This window comes from Pleurodeles waltl, chromosome 9, assembly GCF_031143425.1.
Source record: "Pleurodeles waltl isolate 20211129_DDA chromosome 9, aPleWal1.hap1.20221129, whole genome shotgun sequence".
NCBI classification, from domain to species: domain Eukaryota; kingdom Metazoa; phylum Chordata; class Amphibia; order Caudata; family Salamandridae; genus Pleurodeles; species Pleurodeles waltl.
This window is the reverse complement of record NC_090448.1, coordinates 382,101,022-382,125,468: the sequence shown is the minus strand read 5'-3', so window position 1 is coordinate 382,125,468 and position 24,447 is coordinate 382,101,022. Positions and strand designations below refer to the sequence as shown.

The following is a 24,447-nucleotide window of genomic DNA, read 5'->3' as shown; positions in this document are numbered from 1 at the left end:
GGGAAAAATATCTCATTTTGCAAATGTTAACAGGGCATATTGGTCAGACAGCAGTACTAAACACCATCATACTTATTGACCTCACAGGGTAAAGGCTATGTTGGCCGAAAATGGAACTGTTGTTTTCACCTAATGTGAAGGAGAGATTAACAGTTGTAAAACCTCGTTTTTTAAAATAAATATAGTCCTTTGCTCGGCACATTTGCCATTTTTATGCTCTGCGAATAACAACTGTTGTAATTTAAAGTGCACTGGATTGACCAAACATGTAAGGATGAGTCCAGGATTCTGTTACAAGACCGGAGGCTTACCATTTATGTCTCCTTTACTGAACTCTAGCAGCAAATAAACCAAAATGAAACACCCAATATGGATGAAAGAAAACCTTTTAACAAAACATATATGCATAGATGTATAAAGGCCATAGAAAAAGCAATGGGAAGGCCTTAAATGATGAACTGCAGCTACCTGAATATAGAATCTTTTCCTGGCCATCCTGGCAAGGAAACAACAATACCTCCCCACAACCAAGGCCTTTGCCCTGCTTTGGGAGCAGTTTTCACACCTCATTTAGGGGGCTATCCAGCTGCCATATGACAATTGGAGATTTTGCAATTGGGACTTGAGAGGATTTAGGCAGGAGAAAGGTAACTTTATGTAACTCATGGACGTCATTTATGGGTCGTGGCTGCGACCCCCATTTTGCCCCTTTTGACTCTTGGCACTGCCACTGCGACCCCTGACCTCAGAGGTGGCAAAATCAGTGGCAGGAACACAGGGGCAGCTCGTCCTTACGGACGCTGCTTAGGGCTCCACTTCCTTGTCTACAATCAGTTTTTTAATTACACTAATAGTGAATAATAATATATTATCCACTATTAGTTTAATAAAAATGGATTACAGTTAGCTGGAATATGACCCTCTTTGATAGCTGGGGTGAGTAAAAAACACATTTAAATGTATGTTGTGTGCAAGCTTGCGGGTGAGAGTGTGCTTATGTAAAAGAGTGTGTGAGTGTATGAGTGTATGTGTCTTTATGTAAGCTTGTGTGTGAGTGAACATAAAGCTGAAATGGCCTGTGACATCACTTCCGCTACCCCTGGCATTTTGGTGAATTGACGTCCATGATATAAATACCCTTTTCTTAATAGTTTCTAAGAATTGAATTTTCCCATTAAATTGGATTTTTAATAACTAATAAAAGTGTTCTTGAATCATTTTTCCAGCTGTTTCCTAACTGAACTAGCATTATTAAACGTTATAATGTAAACCAGTGTTTTCCTATGGAAGAGATAGCCTTCCAACAGTAAAATAGCTTTTGGGGCTTATTGACTGTAAAAACATGTTTAACATTACATTTTTACACTTCTACTTTTAAATCATGGGCAATAAGGTCTACAGTTCTGACTTTATTATGACTAATCTGATTTTCAGTTTAAAACTGCAAGAATTGGGCTACACATTTTGTACATGAGAAAGAAAGTGAGTGGGTGACTGGACTGGAAGTGTGTCTGTAGGAAGAGTCCCGTTGGGCTGGAGGAGCGATTTTACTTACCATTGAAGGACGAAATTGTCCTTGGAGAGGTGAGTTTTCAGTTCTTTTTCTGAAAGGCAGGAGCATTAAAGCAAGCCTGATATACGTGGGAATGGTGTTGGCACATCGCCTAGATAGCTTGCCACTCGCCCGGTGTGTTGCCAACATGGATATTTTCATTTTAGGTTCAGGATAAATAACCCGGAAAATCCACAAAAGACAGTATTTTACCCCATTTGAAACAACAGTTAAAACTGAAAATCTACTACAAAATCACTTCACCCATTATTTTAGAGATGTCTAAGCAATTCCAAAACAACAGAGGTAGAGTTACAAGTTTGAAAACATACACATGATGTTATATACACCCCTAATCATGTACCACTCCGGGCCCAGCCAGAACCGGAAAAAAAGGTAATAAATGGCTGATATTTTTCACTAAGAATTTATGTTTTTCCATTCTCCACTCTTTGCCCTTGACTCTGGTGATGCCCAAAAAATTATATTTTTTGCATTTATAAAGCAGTCTTAAATTTATTACATTGTTTAAAACGTTGGTCATCACAAACATTAAAGCACAGGAAGAGTAGAAAAGGTACACTACAATAGTGAGGTTTCAAAGTAAGTTTAGTCAACGTTTTTAATAAAAATGAAGTAGGAAACTAATCAATTCTGAATGTTGTGGTGCACCACATTTACTTTCTTCCTTTATGGGTTTTACCAGTTAAAGTCCTTGTTACAAGAGACAAGAGTGGGCATAATATGTGTATCTTAAGTTAGCAAAAAAAGCCACAGAGTCCCAAAGGCACCATATATTAATGGCTGTAAAAGGCTGACAAAGGTTCTTTAGCAGGTGAATGTAGCATGTAAGAAGCTTTCTAACTCTTGACGTTTTGATTTAATTACCCCACCTCCATTAGATAAAGCACAGCATCTTGGTTGGATTTTACTGTTGATTTAACCTGTGGTTGTTTTTCCCACTTATCCTTTCTTCCCAGCAAAAGCCATATGAGTTCCCTGGATTCTCGAGTTGCAGAGGCCTTTTGGGTTTGTTCTTACAGTTTTGGATCTGACACAGCATGTTTTGAAGATGATTTTGTTACGCAGGGGTAGCAGGTATAGGGTGGGGGTGAAGTGGTGAACTATCTCATGGACCTGCTAGCCTAAAATGAGCTGAGTTTTCATGTGACTTCTGCCTGTCCACCACAATGTAATGTCCTACGCCAAGAATTAAAGACATAGGGGGTCATTTTGACCTCAGTGGTATTTTTTAAATACCGCTGAGGGACCGCCGTGCGGAAGACCGCCAGTGGTGGCGGTTTGCCGCTCGGCCTATTATGACCGTTGGTAGCTCTCCGTCCTTTTACGGACGGAGAGCCGCCAACAGCCATACTGGCGGGAGGCGAGGAAGTGGAGGTTGCTCCACCTCCACGCCAACAGAACACCGCCCAGCGAATCACGTCCTGTGATTCGCCGTGGCGGTGTTCTGTTGGCGGTGTGGTGTCGGCGGAGCTGCCCCCATGGCTCCCGTCCCCTCCCGGAGGATCGTCGGACCAGGTAAGTCGATCGTCCGTGAGGGGAGGGGGGGTGTTGTGTGGGTGCATGGGGGTGTGCGTGTGTGTATGTAGAGGGGGTGTGTGAGTGCGTGTATGCCTGCGTGGGTGTTGTGTGTATGGGAATGAGTGCGTGTTTGTCTGTGGGTATGTCTGTATGGATGTGTGCATGTATGTTTGAATGCAGGTGTGCGTGTATGAATGTGTGTGTGGATGTAGGCATGTATGTCGGTGTGTGTGCGTGTAAGAATGTAGGTGGTGCGTGTCGTGTGGGTATGGGTGAAGTGATGTTGGGGGTCGGGGTGGGGAGGGGGGCCCTGCCACCTTTGGGGGGTGGCAGGGGTGGGGGGGGTAGGGGAGGGAGTCGGGGTGGGGGAGACCCCTATCAGTGCCAGGGAAGGAATTCCCTGGCACTGATAGTGCTTACCGCCATGGATTTCATGGCAGTTCAAACCGCTGGAAATCCACGGCGGTAAGCCGGGTCCAAATACCGCCGGCGGTATAGTGACAGCCGCCGGGCTGGAGACCCAGGTCTCCAGCCCGGCGGTTGTCTCTGCCCTGGCAGGCAGAACGGAGAACCAGTGGATGACCATGGCGGTAACCGCCATGGTCATAATTCCACAAAGTAAGACCGCCAGCCTGTTGGCAGTCTTACTGCCGGTTCTCCACCTTCCGCCAGGGTCATAATGACCCCCAAAGTGTTAATCTGCGATTTAAAACTAGAACATGAGGTATCCATCTAGTGGCTGAATTGCATCAATCCCAGCTTCTGTTCTTAACCAAATTATGTGATCCTAGGAAAATATCTTATTTCACAGAGCCTCCTTTTTTCATTATCACAAATAGAGCACTTTCAGATACGTGATTGCAGGATGTATGCTATACAAAAACCTTTTGATTTAATACAGTATAATGTTGTCACATCTCTCATCTAGGCCAAATGTAGGCTACAAATGACAACAGACTTGCCTTATAGCTCACTAATGGATTTGTCATCATAGTGGGAATACGGTATGAATGTTTCTAAGTTCATGTTTTAAAAAATCCCTCTTTTAATAAACCCTTCTAAGTACAGTCAATAATATAAACTGTTGCACTGAGGTGAAAGGATCCTGCATGTTAAAGGAATACACTTTTTAAAATTTTGAAGCAACTTTATCATAGTTTTACACAATATTCTTTGCATGGTTTACATGGCAAACATTTTCAGGGCTCAGCTCGTGCTTGGGCTGTTAGAGCCAAGCCAGACCATTGGCTCGACTCTGTTAATTTGTTGGCTCATCCACCTCTAAAGTTGAAACCCTCGACCATTGGGGGAAGAGAGAGAAGGCAAGTGAAAAATGGGCACAGGGAAGACTAAAAGACCGTACAAATTAACCCCATTATACAGTAGCAAAAGAATAAAAATGTCCTATCAGTGTCAGTTACGATTGCCCTCAACTAGTTGAATTCATGCCTCTTTAAAGCTGCGTCCCAGTTATATGTATGGGGCCAAAGTTTTACAAATACTGTTTTGCAAGAATGACATATTATTCAAAATTGTACCTTAAGTGCCTGTAATTGCACCAAGAAGCATTTCATATTGCATACATTCGATAGCAGCAGTCATGATCACGTGTGACTGCATCACTCTTGGCCTCATCTGCCTATAATGTAATATTTCTTCTTCATGTAGTCTAAACTTCTTCTTGCCCTGGGGGAAGGTCTTTATTGCCCCTTATTCAAAGAGATATGAGATTATTCTACAGCCATCCTCCCTACCTGGATGTCTGACTGGACAGAAAATTGCTGTAAAGTATACTGGACTATACAGTCAGGGGAAAGTAGCTAGACCATACTTGAATTCCACCTTATCTCACACTGTCGTAGTTTTTGATGGGTTGCTAAGATAGGAGTTTGGGAGTCTTTCCTACCATGGGAGCCAAAACACATCCCAGAGCTCCAGTTCCATCACCAAATCTGTGACAAGGACAGGGATTTATCCCCACAAAGTGACCAGGGTGCACAAGAACTAATATTAGTGTGCGCATGGATGCTTTCAAGCTACTGCTTGTTGCATGCTGAGCAGGAAACCCCAGTGAGGCAACAAGGCAGTACACCCGTCAGCGTGTGGGAAAAGGGATTGAACAAGGATCACGGAGGTCAGAAACCCACCTGTCCAGTGTGGTGCTCTGTAAGATAAATTGGTGCAGGCACAGGCAAGCTGTTTAAGGAAGGCCCAGAGCCTCTCTCCAGAGTCACATGGCAACAATATTGAACAGTGAGGCCATGGTAGAAGAAGTGGTAAGAGAAGCTGTCTGTAAGGGGTGCATTGCTAACACTGCATAATAAAATATTGCAGGTTAGTACAAGCCTAAGCACAACATCAGAAGGCATTTACTGTGCAGCATAGAGAGGCCAACTCAGAACAGTTTTTGGTCCTACACAAACAGAGCAGAAAGAGGGTGGGTAGCTGGACATGGCCCTTAAGGGGCACCATATAACACAGAGCCCTATGCCCAGTGGCAAGTGAAACAGAAAGGACTCCCTCCACCTTCAAGGCCCTAATTTTCATAGAGACTTTGAGGACAAGTCACTTCAGTAACAGGTCAGCAGGATGTCAAGTATTCCGGCTATTGAGCCCTCACCCTCTCTGGGCCACTGTCAGTGCAAGCACCCAGCTGAAGGCTGTCAGTGGAAAGGCTAGAGATGTACTTTGCTGCCACGCTGGTGGAGATTACTTTTACTACAGTTGGCAAGGATAAATATTTACAAACTGTCACACACACTTCCCAAAGTAGGGACCCTGAACACACATGCAACCCCTATCACAGCACTCAAAAGTTCTTTTGAGCCCATGGCCCACTCAGACTATGAATTAATTCTGTTCCACCAGGTACAACATGAACAAAAGGAATCATTAGATACCTTTTACACCCAACTTAAAGAAATGGCGGGCACGTTCACATGTCAAAATTAGATGGAGGAGATAAGAGCCCAGGTATACAGGGTTGTATGTCAGCGAAGATCCTCCAAGAACCTTGGAAGCCCTTGCAAAATGTTCTGAAACTGCAACGCTCAAAAAAACTGTCAAGAGCCTAAGCAATTTACAGAGGCAGTCCTGCACAAACCTATCAAAGCTGAACTGGTCAACCAAGTGACGCAGGTCAACTCTCAGGAGAAAAATGGCATAATGTCCATATGAGTAATATGAAAGTGCAGGCCATCACCTGGGACGAGGGCCCAGCACAGGGGAAGAAATGTGCATCATGCAGCAAAAATATCACTTCACAACGGTCTGTCACTCAACCCGCAACCCAAGATCAACAACAGCCACTGCAGTGAATGTGACTGCTAACCTATCAAGTGAAGAAAAAGAAGATGGCATGCATGATGATGAGGCTGAGGGCTTGGTGCACACACTGTTTGGACTGGATCAAGCTCATTCAGAAGATCCCCACACTGAAATGTGGATTAAATCAGTAACTGCTGTCAAAGATACAGGCGCCTCCTTTTACGTCATGGCTAAGGAAAAATATGAGACCCTCAACCAGCAAATGTCAGAGACTATGCGTATGGACAGGTTAAGCCACTGCCTCTGGATGGTATTTTTGTGATCAACATACAACATGACCAGGTCACTACCCTACCTAAGATACATGTCACACGAGGTTATGGGCATGCTGCTGAACTGTCAGATGTCAGAGGGCCTACGACTGGTGCAATTTGCATTCAGACCACATGTGGCAGAACTGGATGGCCTACTCGAGGAGTTTTGCAACTTATTTCAATGGATAGGGTCTTGAAGAGGAAGACCATTAAACTACACACTGATCATTCCATACAGCCTGTTGCCCCATGATACCGGAGGGTGGCGTTTCACTTGAGGCTGAAAGTTGATGAAGCAATATATCATCGAGAAATGAAAAGTCCAACATCGTGAGTCTCCTGAATCGTTGCAACCCAAAAACTGAAACACCCAGGAGAAGTGCATTTGTGAGTGGACATGCAGCTCCTGAACGTGGCAATCAAGTGGGAGAGACATCTTAAACCAATGGTGGAGGACATAGTGAGTGAAATAAGTGGAGCTGGATGGTTTGCTAAGATGGCTCTTCATTGGGGGCACTATCAGATTCTGTTCAGGGCCGGACAGGCCCTAGTGGGCTTCGGGCGTTTCCTCTGGAGGCAGGAAGGGTGGGGGCTGGTTTTTCAGCGATGGGGGCCGGTTTTGTTGCTAGGGCCGGTTTTGTAGCAGTAATGCAATATCGTCTCACAGTAACAAAAGCAGCGAGCAAGCACTTCCAGCCTCTCTGGACCAGACAGCGCTTTCCCAGGGGCCACGCAGTGCTTTCCCCCTCCACTCACACCTCCCTTGCCCTCTCGTGGGGGAGGCTGGTCTGAGAAAATTGCCAGGGCTTCTATGGGTTCCCAGTCCGTCCCTGATTCGGTTAGACCCAAAATCCAGATATATTATGACACTCTCCATGCATATGTACCTCCATCATTACAAACAGATAATACTGGAATTTCAAGTGCGACAGAGGGGTACCAAAACACCATCCACGTGATACGTCAGGGTTGCCAGATGTCATCAATGTGAGTTTTGGTGTATGCATTGTCAGTGGTATGATGATGGTGGAAGACTGTCATATTTGACTTCGGAGAGTGTTACAGAGACTTTGTGATTGTGACCCTACACTACACTCACATAAATGTGAATTTCCACAACCTGTGATTAGCCTTTTTGCTTATTGCTTCTCAACTGACTGGGTGCCCCCCAAAACCACTAAAATAATAGACATCAAGCTAGCTCCTTCCAACTCGTCTCTCAGTAGTATGGAGTATCTTGGGCATGGTTAACTATTGTGGGCACTTTATAAAAGACTTAACTATGCCCACAGATCCTCTGCAAGAATGTTCAAAAACTGCTGTTTCCTGAGCCTGGTGGATATACATGAACCTGCATTCCAGCAAACTAAGTAAGCACTATCAGCAGACACTAGTCTTGGGTACCTTAATCCTTCCAGAGGCACAGAACGATTGGTGGATGCCAGTCCCACTGGGCTACGGGCTATGCTGTCCCAGAGCCAAGACTGTGTGGTGTGGGTCACAGTTTCATATTCCAGCCGTGCAGTCATCCTTAAGGAGCAGCAGTATTCAAAGACAAGTACATGAAACCATTAAGTAATACTGGAGGTGTCTGCATTTTCACTTAGGTATGTATGGACACTCATTTGTGGTTTGCATCCACCACAAGCCTTTAATCGTGTTGTTCCTCAAATTGCCCTGACGGCTTTCAAAACTTTGGTAATGGTATAATCTGGAGTCATATATGTTCCACCAGACCCCTGATGCCCAGCAAATACTCATCGTACTATGTTCAACAAGTGGTTGACTCCTAGTTGACCCCAAAACAGTGGGGAAGTAGAACTCTTTATGCAGACAATGACCAAAGTAGTTTGCATTGCTCATGCCAAACAGCAGTCTTTGGAGTGAGCCATATACTCTTTTGTTTGCGAGTACTGACAAGCGGCCGGTATGACTATGGGGTGTGCCCTGAGTCAGGTGTGCTTGGGCCAAGTAGACCTTGGTACCATTCTGTACTCCGATATCTGCCAGGATGTAACGCGGCCATCAGTCAGAAGCCAAGGGCCGAGTCTTTAAACTTGAGAGCTGTTGACGTAGTCGTAGTGCGTGATCGATAACCTGAGAGAAACTTTTGGCTGTCTTTTGAGCTCCGCCCATGCTGAGTAATTCAACAGGATGGCACTATGGTAGCAGCTCAGCGGGTAAGGAAACACATACCCGTAATGTGTCGTTCTTCAAGAAATACAAAAGTCTGGTGACAGGGACATTTGTGGATCATTGCTGCTGCTGCGGAGAGGTACCTCCCACTGTGCCAATCATTGTGGACCATGGGGAAGGCTAGTTGACTTCGGGAGTGAAAAGACTGGTGACCATGCAAATGACATGGATAGCAGAGACAATTCAATGTGAGGTCCTATGATTCCTGAAACCCCGCTATTGACCTCTGTGGTTCCATCCAGAAGTGACCACCCCTGATGCAATTTGCGAGTAATAGTAATTTCCTATCTGCACCTGCCTACTTCATGATTGGCCTATGGAGCGTTTCTGATGTATGCTTCTTCTGTGAAACTAGAGGTCTGTCGAAATATTGAGCACAAAATTATTATGCTATAAAAATATCATGTTATGACAATATTGTACTACACAAATATAGTTCTACAAACATATCAAAGCCAAAATGTCGACTACCAAAATTTCAAGAAAGTAAGTATATATAAGAAGGTGTAGATTTCTGTTCTTACTAAACATCTGTGGACCTTGAAGATTACTTACCCCACGTACCTTCACAATATTTTTGTAATTGATATTCCGTCTACAATATTTTGTGCATAATAATTGTAGCACAATAATTAAAACTCAATATTCTGGTAGTATACAGTGAAATCTCCAAGCCTCTGGTATGAAGACCAAGCAGAGCATTGTACTACTGTGTTGTGACCATCAGAGGCCAAGTGGTTGAAGTAGATGGGTTCGGATGTGCCCATACTTTTTTAATTTATGAAAAGACAACAATTCCGGGGCAATTAATTCCGATAGTTTAAATGCTTCAGCTAAATGCTTCAACTGAAGTGTCATTCAAGGAGTCTCCTGTGCTGTGAAACCAAAGGTGGGCAGACAGCTTAACAATAAACATGCCTTCTGGCCAGGGTACCTGCTTCCCTGAAAATAATGCAAATGTGTGCAAATGGTTAATCTGCAAATGTAAAGGGTGCTTAGGAGCGGCACTGGTTTTAATTGATGAAATCACCTGAACCTTTGTGATGAGAAAATGTTACTCTTTTTAGTAGTAGTGCAATGGAGTTAACAGCTGAGCTGTGAAGTGCCTGCTTTTAAGGGGCAGTTATACAAAAAATGAATTACGTACAGTCTGGGTATTACTAAAACGTATATTCTGGAAACACCATTTTATCTTCAACCTTTTTGTAGCAGTCTATCTTACACTGATTGTAAAGCAAGTTTAAAATAATGAATTAAATATTTACAGTGCTTTATGTGACAGGCTGGAGCCTTGTAGCACTAAAAGTACACCAGTCACAATTCACCACCGCACCACCAAGATTTAATTCTGTGGCTCTCTGGTTACACCCATACCTCTGCAGTGCATGAATAGAGGTTTCATAATGTACTGTAGTGCATTTGCCACAGATTACTTAACTTTTGTTTATGTATTGTTTTATTTAAGTGGCGTGTTATTTTGTATGTAGCTACCTGAAGTAAAAGACCAAAAAAGATACATAATATTTTGTTTTTAGCCACAATTTTGACCCCTCCCCACGCTTACTGGCCCCACCCCTCTGCATGCAAGATCACAGTTTTCATACTTTTTTAATGCACTTCGACTGCTGGTTTAAATAATTTTATCAAGTCACAATAGCACACAGACGGGCGTTTTTAAGAGAAGTGCCTTTTCATGGAGGAATGACGGGTTCCGAAAGCAGCGGAGCACGCGTCATGAAACGGCCTGATGCTGATTTTAAGGCCTGAAATAGCTTTTCTCATATTACTCTTCATGAGGGGACAGGAGCTGCCAGTGAGATCCCGCAGCAGCAGGCATCCACCCAGAAAATAGCAGGCATAAGGAGCCTGAGACAGACAGCATAGAGTATGGATAAACAACGAGGAACTCACAGGAATATAGGGAAGGAAAGTCATACAACATAACATCAGCATACACAGCAAGTTTTCGAGACAGTGGTTGAAAACACAAACATCAGATAAACATAAATGTAAACATGCAGGCAAACACACACAGGCTAACAGAAGCTTGCACACACCGAAATGTATATGAGGTATGCATGCAAGAACAGAAGCAACAACACATGTAAAGTTGTAAGGGCAGACCCGGGTACAAATAGCACACGCATTGGCACAACGGACAGGCACACAAATAGGCACAGCAAACACAGGTTCTGGCATACATACAACACTTGGCCAAAGACATACTGACAAGCACCAAGCAGAAGAGAAACAACCAAAACTCGCACACACGTAATCCTAAAAGCCAGCGGTATGCATATGGCTTTGTGTATAGTAAAGCAGCTAATGAAGTTGCAGACAACAAAATGATAGGATGTATGCATATAGGTACATTGACAAAGGAAAAGCACAGCTAAAGAAGGCACACACCAGCAGACACACAGAACTATGTTCAAACACACACTCGGACATAATTAGTGCACCAGTAGTACACAACTGCGAAAACAGCTGTGCCAACAAGTACACCCACAGCCATACATATCCCCCATATACCACACAACACGTGCTTGGGTCAAAATATCCAAGCACTTGTTGTATGGTATATGCTTCTAAGGGAAGATGTGCCTGTATGATTTTTCCTCTCACTCTCTTTAAGTGAATGTATACATTTCCCGGATCCCTGGTGTGAATGTTTTCTTTTGGCACTACATACCGCAGATTGAATATTCGCTAAGCACTTGCATAAATGAAAGGGGTTAATTTTCTACAGTTTAAAGCTGCTGTTTTGAGAGCGCCATAAGCCAAGTCGTGACTACTGTTGAGCTAGGCAAGCAGAGTTTCCCCCATGCTCATTCATTTCTTGGCCTCTTCTAGAGGCTGAAGAAAGGGTGCAACTAGGGAGGAATTTGTGGGAGCCAAAGGAAAACAGGTGATTCCATGTCACAGCACAGCAGGGCAAAAAGACATATTGCTTCACCTGCCTCCTAGCAGAAGGTTAAGGTTCGAGGAGACACTGAGAGCCAGCAGGCACCAGCTGTTCAGAGACGTGTTATTTCAACAGAGGGTAACCCGAAGGGGGACAGACACTAGCAGAACCTAATTGAGTGTAGTATATAACATCAAGCTTCACTTAAGAACAAGCACTGACAAAGCCAACAGGTCTGGACTTGGCAAACTTGTAGGATGGTTATTTTTTTTATTTTTTTCATTGCAAGCATATGCCATAACATTAAAAAGAAAAAAGGAAACTTGGTTGCTGACTAAACATGATAGTCACGTGCTTGCAACATAATGTTTTTAATTGAAAACAAATTAACTACTGGATAGCCAATAAGTAAAGTAAAATAATCTTTCTTGTTCGATTAATTAAAATCATTACAATATGAGTCATGTGAAATTAATAAATACAGTAACAAATGGTGTTCAAAAAAATACTTTTGAAATCACGGATACAAATATTAAAAATCCTTCTGTACGATGTGAAACTTGGGGCACGCGTATGAAGTGAAATGTAACTGTCAGTGCAAGCATACAGTACGATTTGTCAAATGGGCATTTACATTTTTCGGACTGCCTTAAGTAAGGGCAAGGGCAATGCAGTCATAAATTATAAACATGTCCCTGCTTGAAGCCGTGGGCTAGTCCAAGAGAAAAGTGTTTGTGCAAATAGAGAACTTGTACAAAGGCCGATTTCAAAGCAGCAGTTAAAAGCAGTTGCTGTACTGCAGTGCTATGACTGGTGTGAATGGGTTAGTCCCAAGGAGGGGGGCGCTTCCTTTTATGCTGTTAGGGCGGAGTTTCATGTGGGGAGTTTAGTTTCTGTGTGGTCCAGATTGCCAGAAGGAGTTTTTAAGCGGTGACACTGGATGTTGCAGCGATGCGGTGCATATTATTTTAATTTAACAGTATTGATGCTTTCCAGCAGGCTGGTGTACTTATTACAGGTATACTACCCCGTTTGGGTTTAATACACATCACAAGAAAATATGAGTTTTATTGGTGCAAAGAAAAAGTGAAATTGGGCCCAAATTGCTGTATCCTTAAGATATTTTTTAAATATTGTAAGATCAAAAAATGTAAAGAAAGGAAAAGAAAAATCCCTGGTAACGTAGCATAATTGCCCACCAGCTCTGGCAGTGAAGTGCACTTCTTTTTAGGTAGCTGTGCATATGATGAGGAAGAATGTCACAGTGCAATCCTGCCACAGGCTGAAGTGGACTTCCCCACTGCAAAAAGAACAGATGATGGGCGGAATGCTGAACAATGCAAATATTCACCCCCAGTCACAGATCTGGTTTTAATCCATCGTTTTTTTGCTTACCACGCCACTCTAGTTTGGACCCAGCCATATGCAAATCAGTCTTGACCCTGCTCCCCATAGGAACAGTCCAGCCCGACTTGCCGGGCCAGGTCTTCCTTGGACTGGAAACAACCATCCTGGGACTGGTTTCTGGGTACCACCCCTCATGAGCCAGGCTACCTTGAATCCTGTGGCACAGGGAACATGGGACACACTTCTGGGCATACCCTTCCCGCTTAGGGCGACAAGAGCAAAATGTTGGGGCTGGACTGTTCTCTGTGTCTGAAAGTGAATGTTTGCATTGTTCAGCATTCTAGTCTTTTCTTTTTGTTTTTGGATGGATGACCTTGTGTCAGGCAAACTTGCTACCTACATTCAGCAACTTTTGCTGAATGCAGGTAGCAAGTTTGAATGACGCAAGGTCATCCATGCTATTACATTGGCAATGATACAATATACTAGGTTTTGTCTCTTCTAGTGACACGCATAGACATATTGGGGCTCAATTAGACTTTTAGTCATGTACTCCATTTACTGCCTTTGTGTATTGCCTAAAGATTTTTCTAATGGGCTCTTCAGAGAGAGTATAACAGGACCTCTTCCTGTTTATGGTTTATGGTATTTCCCCAACTTCTATTTTTCTTGGGAAGTCTTCATTTTCCTCAGAGAATTTATAGAAATAAGAGTCCTGAATGTCTTTGCATACAATGGAGTGCTGGGGAAAGAGTCTCCTGATCAAAGTATTAACTGTGTGTCATTATTGATAGATTACAGTTTCTCGGGCCTTTATTTTGATTTGTGTGTATCGTTTTTCACATGATTTCACATGATAAGCCATTCTCAAAACTGAGGCAATTGTGCACCTTCAAACACTTCCACACTAAACATCTAGAGAGAAGACTCCCTCCACAGATTTTGACATCAAATGTAAAACTAGCACTTGCAATGCAATGGGTCTCGCGTTTGCTCGAGTTAGAGCTATTAACGTTGTAAATTCCTAACTGGATTTTTCTTGCCACATAAATTGAAAATGAAAAGTAAAACAGTTAACATAAACAAGACCTTTCAAATCATCACAGCCGCCATGAGCGTGAAGGAGAGGCAAAAAGGTAAAAGAAGTTTGCTCTCAGTCAAACGTATCAGCAACAGGGTGGATGGCCAACAAAACTGCCCCAAGGTGGGATAAACGTAAAACATTTACCAATGATAACAAATGATTTTTGAAAGGCAAGCTCATGAATGAGTGATGGGCGTGCGGTGGGCGTGGTTAAAGCCCACAGATAGATTACAACAGGTCAGAGCGCTTGCGCGCACGACCTAAAAAGATAAAAGGGGTTCTTCTCTTATGAGGCACTAGCCTTGTGCTTATTGTTCAGGGCCATAACCCGGGACTGACAACATCCACAGGCAATCACACACCTAGGTGCCTGATTCAAAGACATTTTCAAAGAACGTTTACCCACAGGCAGGAAGGGTTTTACTGCTGAAGGTTTCTCTTCCATAAGTGTGAAAAAGTCTCCAATCGTAAAACCTACACAACGTGTGGGGAGTGGCTGGATAAAAGAGTGGATTGTTTTGAAAGTTTGTGAATTCAGTAAACCTGGGGTTTTGTTGATAGTCCCAAACTCCTACTAAACTCTTCCTGGAAATGATCAGAGTTTTACTCCGGCAAAGGGCTGCGGTAACTCCCCTTCCAGAGTAGTAAAGAGGACACATCACCGTCAAACTTTGAGGAGGTTTACACAAAGGGATGAAAATATTTTCCCCTGGAAAGAAAAAGTAAAATGTGCAATTGCACATTGGACTGCCATTTCCTCAGGGAGAATTGACCGCTATGTTAAATTCAGCATTGGGAAAATAGGAGTCTTGGAAACGTGTCCAGGTACAGATCGTGATCCGAGACTGTTTCCCTTAAAGCACTACTTGTGATGGTACTTCATTGGGTTTCCTGGTTTAATCCTCTTGTATCAAAAATCTCCTCGTCATTATGTTAATAAAAATTTAATTGCATACATTTTGCATAGTCCAGGTTTGATGGTATTCAAACATTTCAGGACCCCTCATTCAGGAACCACTGCAGACATCACAAGACCAGCCACAGTGAACAAATTATATACATTTTCAGAGTAGAGGCTTGGCCCACTGTAGAAATCGTCATTTTGCTTGGAGAACCCATTTTATACTTCTCCAGAATGCAAAATAACGAGCACATTCCAAACACTTTAGGAAAGTCCCTTTAGACACACAGCAAACATTTCCCAAATGGAGACTAAAGGATGCCCGAGTTCGCCCCCTTGGTTAGGAAGGGACTTGTGATGAAAAAAGGATAAGAGGGAAATGCAGATTATATTTTAGTGTAATATAGTATGTGATTTGACAGTTGCGCCCAGATCAGAGCGAGAACTTGCCACATAGAAGCTTTCATGATGTATGTGGGATGCATAGGTGCCAGTAGCTTAGTTTGTCATGAATGGCAGGAGCACTCATGGCAGTGCTAGAGGCGTATACATATCTCTTACATCCGCTGGGGATATCTCTTCTCCAATTACATTATCCTTCCACAAGCCCCATTTCTAAACTGGCACCTCAGCTGCTCACAGGGTCCACCACTACATAGGAATTCCTTTGGCTTGAAGACTGGGATTCAACTTAGAGGGTAAACTTTTGACATCCTGGGGCCACCTGATGGGAGTTGGGTGAAGCCTGTTGGAGAGCATTAGTGTTATGATTTCTCATACCCGAAGTTTCTCCTTCAGGAAACTGGTGCCGGGCAGCACCCTGCCTGGAACCATTTAAAACGTCCCTTCCCTAGGATAACCTCCCCGTATTATCCCCACGGGACCAAGAAACATCTCCAGGAGTTTTGGAAAGGGGAAGGGACAGACTTAAATAACGATAAATACTTTATAGTCTGATATTGTACCACTAGTTATGAATTCCTTTGACTTCAAGGTCTGTGATTCAACCTAGATGATGAACCTTTGTCACATTGGGGGCACTTGATGTGAGGTGGATATAACCGCTCCGAGGGCATTAGTTTTATATTTTTGCATCCCCAAAGTGTCACCTTCAGGAAACTGGTGCCGATCAGCAAACCGCCTGGAACCATTTAAAATGTTCCTTCCCTAGGATACCCCCCTTTATTACCTCTTACCTTACCAAGAAACATCTCCGGGTGTTTTGAAAAGGGTAGGGGAACAGACCCAAGTAAAGATAAACACTTTATTGTATTAAATTCCCTTTCGAATAGCTTCAGTTTAAACAGCCGCCTGTTCAGAAATAGCATGCCTCATATATCATGGCCAAAAGTGAACACAATGTTCTAAATGTGGCCTTACAAGGGTTACCTCGCTTGTCCTACTTGTCATGTTTTTTTTCAATGAAAAGTGAAACACTATGTGTTTTGGAATCGCAAACGTGAATTCCGAAGCAATTATTTGCTTGCGGTCCATGGCCTGAGTTTTTGTGTAATGTCTCTTAATTTAGACCACAACTCTCCATGTGTGTTATTGTGGCACGTGATGGATTCCACACAGTGCCCACTGACACACGAGTAGTGCACACAGTGCATTTCTGACCAGTGCACAATATGTACGGTATCTTACTGAAATGTGAAATGTGGTGCACAAAGTGCGACTACTTGAGTTTACATTTGGTTGGTGCTCACTGCAGAACTTAAATGCTTCTGATAGGTTAAACTGTGCAGGGGTGCAGCAATATAAATATTGACCCCTCAGTGTTGTGCAGAATTACAGTGCAAACTTATAACAGTATACATGACATTCCAGCAGGCAGCGAGACTGGTACTTCATTGTCAAGGCTGGCACGATATACCTACTACACTAACAGGAATTCACCAAAATTACCAGATTAGTTGATAAGGAACTCAGATAGATGGGCTTTCGGTTGGATTTAGGGCTAGGAGAGTCAGAGAGAACAGGTAATTCAGTCTCAACTCTTAGGGTGTTACAGATATTCAGAATGAGGATGGTCCAACAAAGGAAGCTGTGGCATTGAAGCTCCCATCTCCTCTGCTTTTTGGTTCAAGGTATGGCGTGGCGTGGCCTAAGAAGAGAGTGAATTGATGCTCACCAGTACTTTTGGACTTTGTGCGGAGTTACTTCAGTGAAGAGTTCTCCAGGCATTGTATGTAATGCACAGACCATGAAAATTAGTCTGTTATGTACGAAGAACTATTGGAGGCTTCTTAGTTGGGTAGTGATGGACGTGCAAATTTTGAGGCAGCATTTATCCTGTTGCATTATGAGCATTCTGTAGTTCATTTTTTGGCATACGAACAGGCTAACAATGCACTGTTGGAGTTGACTACTGGTCCACTACTGTGGCTTGGAATGACTGGTAGGGTTTTATTTTTGTAGTGTCTTTTTGTAGTGTCAAAAGGTTGGGTGAAGATTTTAGTAGTATTTCTGTTTTGGTATTGTAGCTCAACTGGGCATCCCATATAATATCTGCATTCCTTACAACGGTTTTGATTGGAAGTGTTCCCTATGAAAATTGTTGGAAACACACAAGTTCATTTTTGAGGCGATGAGGTTGTCTTGGTATCTCGTTTTCAAGCCATTAAGCTGTAAGCTTTTTTGACCCATCTAGAACTTTAGGGACCTTGTTGCTTGTAACCCAAAGATGTATTTGTCTATCATTGGAGTTGAAGTTTAAATGGAGGTGGTGGGATCTCAAGTGAATATTGGATGGTTTGGCATATACGTAGAACAATGGGATGGACCTGGGCATACTCTGTAGGCGATAGGGCAGGGTGAACAGGTGTCCGTCCCAGGCTTATCCCTGTTTGCAGCTGACACAATGCTTTTTGGACACAACTTTCATGATCTGTGCCAGAGAACCCACATCAGTTCACACCACCTGTGCGAGAGACTGCACAATGTATCCTGGCATATCTCAGAGTATATACTTCACCCTCTGATTTAAGCCACAATTCATACAGCCCATGATCAGTGGAGGATTACACAGTGGATAACCTGACTTGTGCCACATTACATATAGCACCATCCAACATATTTTAAAGTACACAAAGTGTCGTTGACCTGTATCTCAGTACACACAGCACAGCGTGGCTTCTATCAGAGTACAAGCCACGTTTGCCAGGGTACACCGAAGATATATATACACATATATATATATATATATATATATTTCTATCTTTATATATATATATATATATATTATATATATATCTTTATATAGATATATATTGTCAGAAATTGGGTCGCTAGTTGACAGTGGTTAGCACTCTTTCCAAGTAGGGACCCTCACTCTAGTCAGGGTAAGAGAGCCACACAGCTAAGATAAACCCTGCTCACCCCCTTTGTAGCTTGGCACAAGCAGCCAGACTGATCGCAGAGGCAATGTGTAAAGTATTTGTACACACACACACACACACACACACACACACACAGTAACACAGTGAGAACTCCACATAAGTACCCAGCACCAGTTTAGAAAAATAGCCAATCTATAGCTGTTTGCCCAATGACTACTTTACTTAGCACCAAGTGGCAATAAGGTGGCAATATATTGTGCCAGAAGAATTGGCGCAGCACCTGCCTTGTGGCTGAAGAATCGAGCCATGTTTACAGGGCTACTCATGTGAGTGGCAAAATAAGTGCTGCAGGCCCACCAGTGGCATTTGATTCACAGGCCCTGGGCACCTCTAGTGCACTTTACTAGGGACTTACTAGTAATTCAAATGAGCCAATCATGGATAAACCAATTACCAATCCAATGTACACAATGAGCACTAGCACTTTAGCACTGGTCAACAGTGGTAAAGTGCCCAGGGTCCTAAAGCCAACAAAAATAGATCAGAAAAGATAGGGGGAAGAGGGCAAAATGTTAGGTGATGACCCTGCAAAAAGGGCCATTTTCAATAGATAGATAGATAGATAGATAGATAGATAGATAGATAGATAGATAGATAGATAGATAGATTAAAGTCCTCTCGCTCCTGAATTAGCTGGATCAGGTGTATTTGGGCAGATCGGCAATCGGCAGGGTGGTGTAGCAGGCAGCTCACAGAAAATACTTCTGTTACTAGCCCAAAAAGTGAGCATTGAAGTTCTAATTTAAGACAAGTCTATGTTACAGTTGTTGGCTAACTGGTATCTTTAATAGTTGGCGAGCTGGTGCAGCAATATATTGCCACCTTAGTGGTAAATGGTTGTCACTTCAGCTTTAAGCTCAGTTTGTGGTTGGAATTGCTGCAGTGCCTGTTGGCATCTCTAAAGTATTACAAAGCAAAATACCAATGTAGCATAAAAACACAATACAACAAAACAGTCAAAATAGAATGCAACACAACGACACTAAAAAGCAACAATGCAATGCATTAGTACTGCACAAAACATAACAGCACAAAAACAACACATCACAAAAAGAAATGCACCCTACACAAATCTGCTTTCACTATAAAGTGGTAAAAGATGTTTACCCAATGACTACTTTACTTAGCACCAAGGATGCCTAATAGCGCCAGTGGAAATTATTTTGTGACCTAGATTCTCCTGTTTAAGGTTGATGCTTTTGTGCTAGGAAGTGCATTATACCTACCTGCCATGTGCTGACTAAAAACGATAATGTGCAGCAACAGGGTCATTCCAGCCCTTTGATCAGCTAGATTAACGCATATTGGTTTTTGAGCAGCGACCTCGTTCCTTGAGTAGTTTTTGCTACACAAGACCCTGCTCCACGCAGCTCATGAAAGACCGCAGTGAACACCTCGAGAAATAGCTAAATCGTTTGAGCATTCTTGTGTGATAACAATACATGTTGCCTGCTGTTATGCAACGTGTTTAAATCAATTTGTAATGTGCTTTTTATATTGTTTGAAAATAAATACATCCCGGGAAGCCGGCCTGCAGTGGTTGTGAGCTGGGAGCCTGGTTACAAGTTAATCTAAATAAGAACACTGTCCACACCCTATAGAGGAGTATGTGAATTCCCACGTGGGGAGGGGTTATACATTTCTTACAGACTAATATATATAAAAGTAGTGGTACCCCTCAGGTTACCCTGATCTTACAGGTCCCCAAAAATAGTTATTCCTCAGCTCTTACACAGTCGTTAAATGGCACAGGTCCTTCACAACAGAGCTGACCTGCATAGTACACAGATCTTATTAAGGCCTGAAATCTGAAATACCAACGCTATCTTCGGGTTACCCAGAACTGACAAGTTTGGTTTTCAGAGAGATCGCAATGCGCAACATATAGAATCAAGTCTTAGACATCGCAGGTTTCCCAGATCAGGCAGGCCATGCTCGCTCAAACAGCAGCGTTCTATTTTGGGCTAATACAAACGTCACAAGCTCAGGCCTTAGATAGAAGATGCAGTCCTGTTACATTGACAGAGGAAGTGTTGCGTATCCTTTAGGGATACATAGGATATAGAACCGAGTTATCTAAACATCCTAAAAGAATACACCATATTCACTTCAGACTTAGACCAACTATTCTTGTATGGGGAATTGACTTCCATGACAGTTACAGAATCCTTCTCGCTAGTCCCACCCTTCACACCCTCCTCCCTCAGGCCCCTCCAGTTGGCTTCAGCAATCTTTAAAGACCTGCATCTGTCAAGGGGCTGTTTAAATAAAGACCTGAAAGGAGAAACCAGTCTTCCAAGCTGACCAACTCAGCATTAACCCAAAACTATCCACAAGTCTCCCACCTTCCTCTGCTTCCCTCCTCATCATCACCAGCCGCATCAGTACAAATAAACTAAAAGGGGGGTGTAGTTGAAGCTGAAAGCAAGTTTCATAGCCCCATCCCTTGGTGTATGTGTAAGGAACTATTTATATACAGCTGACCAACTCCCTCTAGGGCCCTAAATGTGGGGCCTGTCGCCCTGCAGTCCTTTGGTGGGTGATTTGCAGCCGGTGGGAGATACTTTTTTTTACACCAGATTCTTTGATGTTATGCAATCTGTTTATTACATTTAAAACCAAAAGTCAATTTATTTTTTATATCATGCTTAACTAGATCGCAGTCCCGTCCCCGTACCCCTTCTTCAAATACTCTTACTGGACACAGCAAATACGACGTGACTGCTATTAAGGGAACTTTTAAACTCCCCGACCTTCGTTTTGGGCCTCAAGTTTCCCTACCACAATCCTGACAATTGTTGACTCCTTCGAACTTCAGTTGTCTGAAAAGCTTGAACCAGGTACTCATAAGTATTCATACTGATTTTATTAGCAAAAGACCCAAGCAGTGTCACCAACACCTGCCTTTCTACACCCAAAAACTAAAGCCACCACCGTGGCACCCCAATGGAGTAGCCATGACTATCAAACATTACTCACAGTTCTCAGAAACTGGATCTCGTCTTCTCCCTCTCCTCCCTCAGCCATGGCTCCCTAGGGTTTGAGGCGGCAGCTTGTCGGGGGTTTCTGGGGCTGGTTTGGAAGTTGCTGCTCTTCTCCTGCTTGGGTATGGTCTGTCACTAATTCTTCCAAGCCCTCTTTACAATGGGCTGGAAGGCCCACTGGATGTTCTTTACACTTTGTTGATGCTGTTATTCTTAAGGGTTGACTTCGGCTGTCGATCGCCTTCGTACACGGTCTTCAGTGAGGGGTCAAAGCAAACTGTCGACAGCTCTATTGAACTCGGAGACTAGATCGAAGGCTTTTGCTGTCTATACTGATTGAGAGCTGTCAGTAGGACAGTTTAACTTTTTGAAAAGGGCTGAGGAAGTCGATAGCAAAACTGGTCGTTGTTAATGGGTTGAGTATGACGACGGCTCACTTAAGCCCACCTCAGCCTAGATGAGTCTGGCTTTTGAGGTCAGGGTTGTCACTCACGGAATAGGTCGGAGCTGTCGTTCTTTGGTTGCGGCTGTCGCTTTTTGGACGGGGTTGAGGATGTTGCAAGTTCGTTACAGTCTTCTCGTACTGAATAGGGGCTAGTTGGGGTTTGGACTCGGTCTAATGACCGCGCTTTGGGCTGGGTTGTAGCTGTCTTCCTCTCCGCGGAGGGCTCTTCGGGGCTGGTTTCGGAGCCCTGGACAGCGCTGCGGGTGTTCTGTGGGCAGGGGCAGTGCCGTCGCTAGCTCCCCGGAGCTCCCCGGAGGGTCGGGTCTGAGCGCTCTTCACGATCAGCTGCTGCTGACAGCTCGCAGCACCACCAGGGCACGCCGGCTGCCTAAGACCCAGACATATTCTGCAGCCAGTCAGGTGGAGCTGGACCCTCCTCCTCACAGGCTGGCGATTGGAAGAAGAGACCCCCGCCTCTCTGACAGGCAACCCGAGGAGACCTCCCAGTACACGTCTGTGAGGAAAACGCGAGAGCCTCCCAAGGACAGCGATCTGCTTCTGTCACACGGGCACCACTCCCTAGTCTCTCACTGTAGAGGCACAGTCCAACATTTGAGACCTAGAAGTGGGTTTGTAAATGCTTTTGCCATGTTAAACATAAATATCACCCCGCTCAATGGAAGTGTTGCAATACCTCCCTCCTTCTTACCAAAAATGCCCGTGCCGTGATTGGAGGCTGCGTAACCACTCGGAGTGTAAATTTCATCCCAGGACACCCGGATCTACCTGAACACGGCTCTGTACACATTTCTTTCACGTGGTAGGCCTTTTCTCCCGGCTAGTCAGGGATAACTTAACGGCGCCCTTGATAGTCATTTTAGTTTGTGGTCTATGCCCCATGGCACGGGCTCACTACAATTTGATTAGCCACGACTCCCTTCATAGGCTAGCGCAGCATTACAGTCGGGCCAGCTCAGGCAGGTGAGATGCGTTTGAACACCGACACAGCGAGACGTAGTTGTTGCACGCAATAATGGCCGGCGCAGAGCCAGACTTTATCACAAAGGGCCGCAATTGCAGGACATCAGGAGCACATTACGTGGCAAGGCTGCCTAAATTATGCGGTACAAAAAGACAAATTATGCAGCATATGGAATCAGTGGCAAACTCTGAGCTACATTCTGTGTCAGTCAGTCAGTCAAATAGCTTTATTCGGCAATTGCCATAAAAGTGCAAACCAAGACACATTTACCGATCTATAAAAAATATAAAATAAAATAAAACTTAAAACCATTACTAAAAACACCGCATGAGCATCCAATCTGAAACCCCTTGACATACACAGATAAATATACTAGACATGATTAAAAATCACAAAATCAGAAAAGTACAAATATTAGCTTTAAAATTATATACTATACGTACATAATTTTTTTTAAAAAAAGGAGTAGGCCTTTTCCTAATACTTAAAGAAGCTGTAACAAAGTCTAATACATGGTGACAAATTTGGATATCTGGCAATCTCTGAAGATATAGTAGGGCTTCCTTATAGTCAATGGCTCTAAGAAGACGTAACGTGGGTAAAATAAAAGCCCCTCTAGGAGCAGCATATAAAGGGCAAAAAAGAAAAAAGTGCAAAGTGCTCTGAGTTGATTTGGAGTCACAGGGACAAAGTGGTAAGTCCTTTTTCCAAAAACATGGTTCGGGGAAAGCTACCTTAAAATGAATTAGATTAAGTCTAAAAAGTGTTAAAAAAGAAATTATTCTAAAACTTGAAAACCAAGTCAAATAGGGTTCAAGGCATGGAACAGTCACAATCCGAGAGTAGGAATCAAAAGATTTCAATTTCAGGGAACTATAAAATCTCAGCTCTGATATATGCTTGGAGTAAGTAGACTTCAAGACAGACCTAGAGTTTGTGGTTAACAAATGGGGATCATCAAACATGTATCTAAGCCCTAGATTCTCAAAAGAGTTTTGCAGAAACATAAGCCAGGGAATCCTATTTGAATTTTCCAATTGTAGACAATCAGAGATACAGTCTTGGACCAAACTTGCCGTAGGGTTTGACCAACATCTAATCCAGAGCAGTAGGGGAGCCATAAAGACCCTATCCTCCAAAAAGCACTGACCAAGTTCTTCATTGCAGATTATGTTTGCGATGCATTTTGGGACCAACAATAATCTGCCCAGGAATTTATTTTCAACACTCTGGGGAGACAGTATTTTATTATAGCCCCAGACGCCTGCCCCATAAAGGACTGATGCAGTGCATTTAGAATTGTAAAGAGTTTTCATCTGTGCAGGGGGTCTGGGACCTAGTTTATTTGAAAAGCGAAAGATTGCTTCGTTATTCCGTATCAACTGTTGGAGCTTAAAATTAATGTGTGTCTTCCAGGACAAAGAAGAACTCATGTACATGCCTAGATAACAAAATTCTTTGACCTTATTAAGAGTATGCCCTCCCATAGTAAATTGTTTAGACTTTGTGTTACATGGGCCACAAGTC

At 43.3% G+C, this 24,447-nt stretch overlaps 1 protein-coding gene across 8 annotated transcripts in view; it reads right to left on the bottom strand.

Annotated features, from left to right (window-relative positions):
- RYR1 (ryanodine receptor 1) overlaps positions 1–22,343 on the bottom strand; it is a 1,068,376-nt gene extending 1,046,033 nt beyond the window's left edge. For all 8 annotated transcript variants that reach the window (XM_069206982.1, XM_069206985.1, XM_069206986.1 and 5 more), the window contains exon 1: positions 21,489–22,343. In XM_069206982.1, coding sequence (XP_069063083.1) covers positions 21,489–21,536 — 48 coding nt within the window. In that variant the 5' untranslated portion in view covers positions 21,537–22,343. The remainder of the gene's footprint in view (positions 1–21,488) is intronic.
- Positions 22,344–24,447: the final 2,104 nt, after the last annotated feature.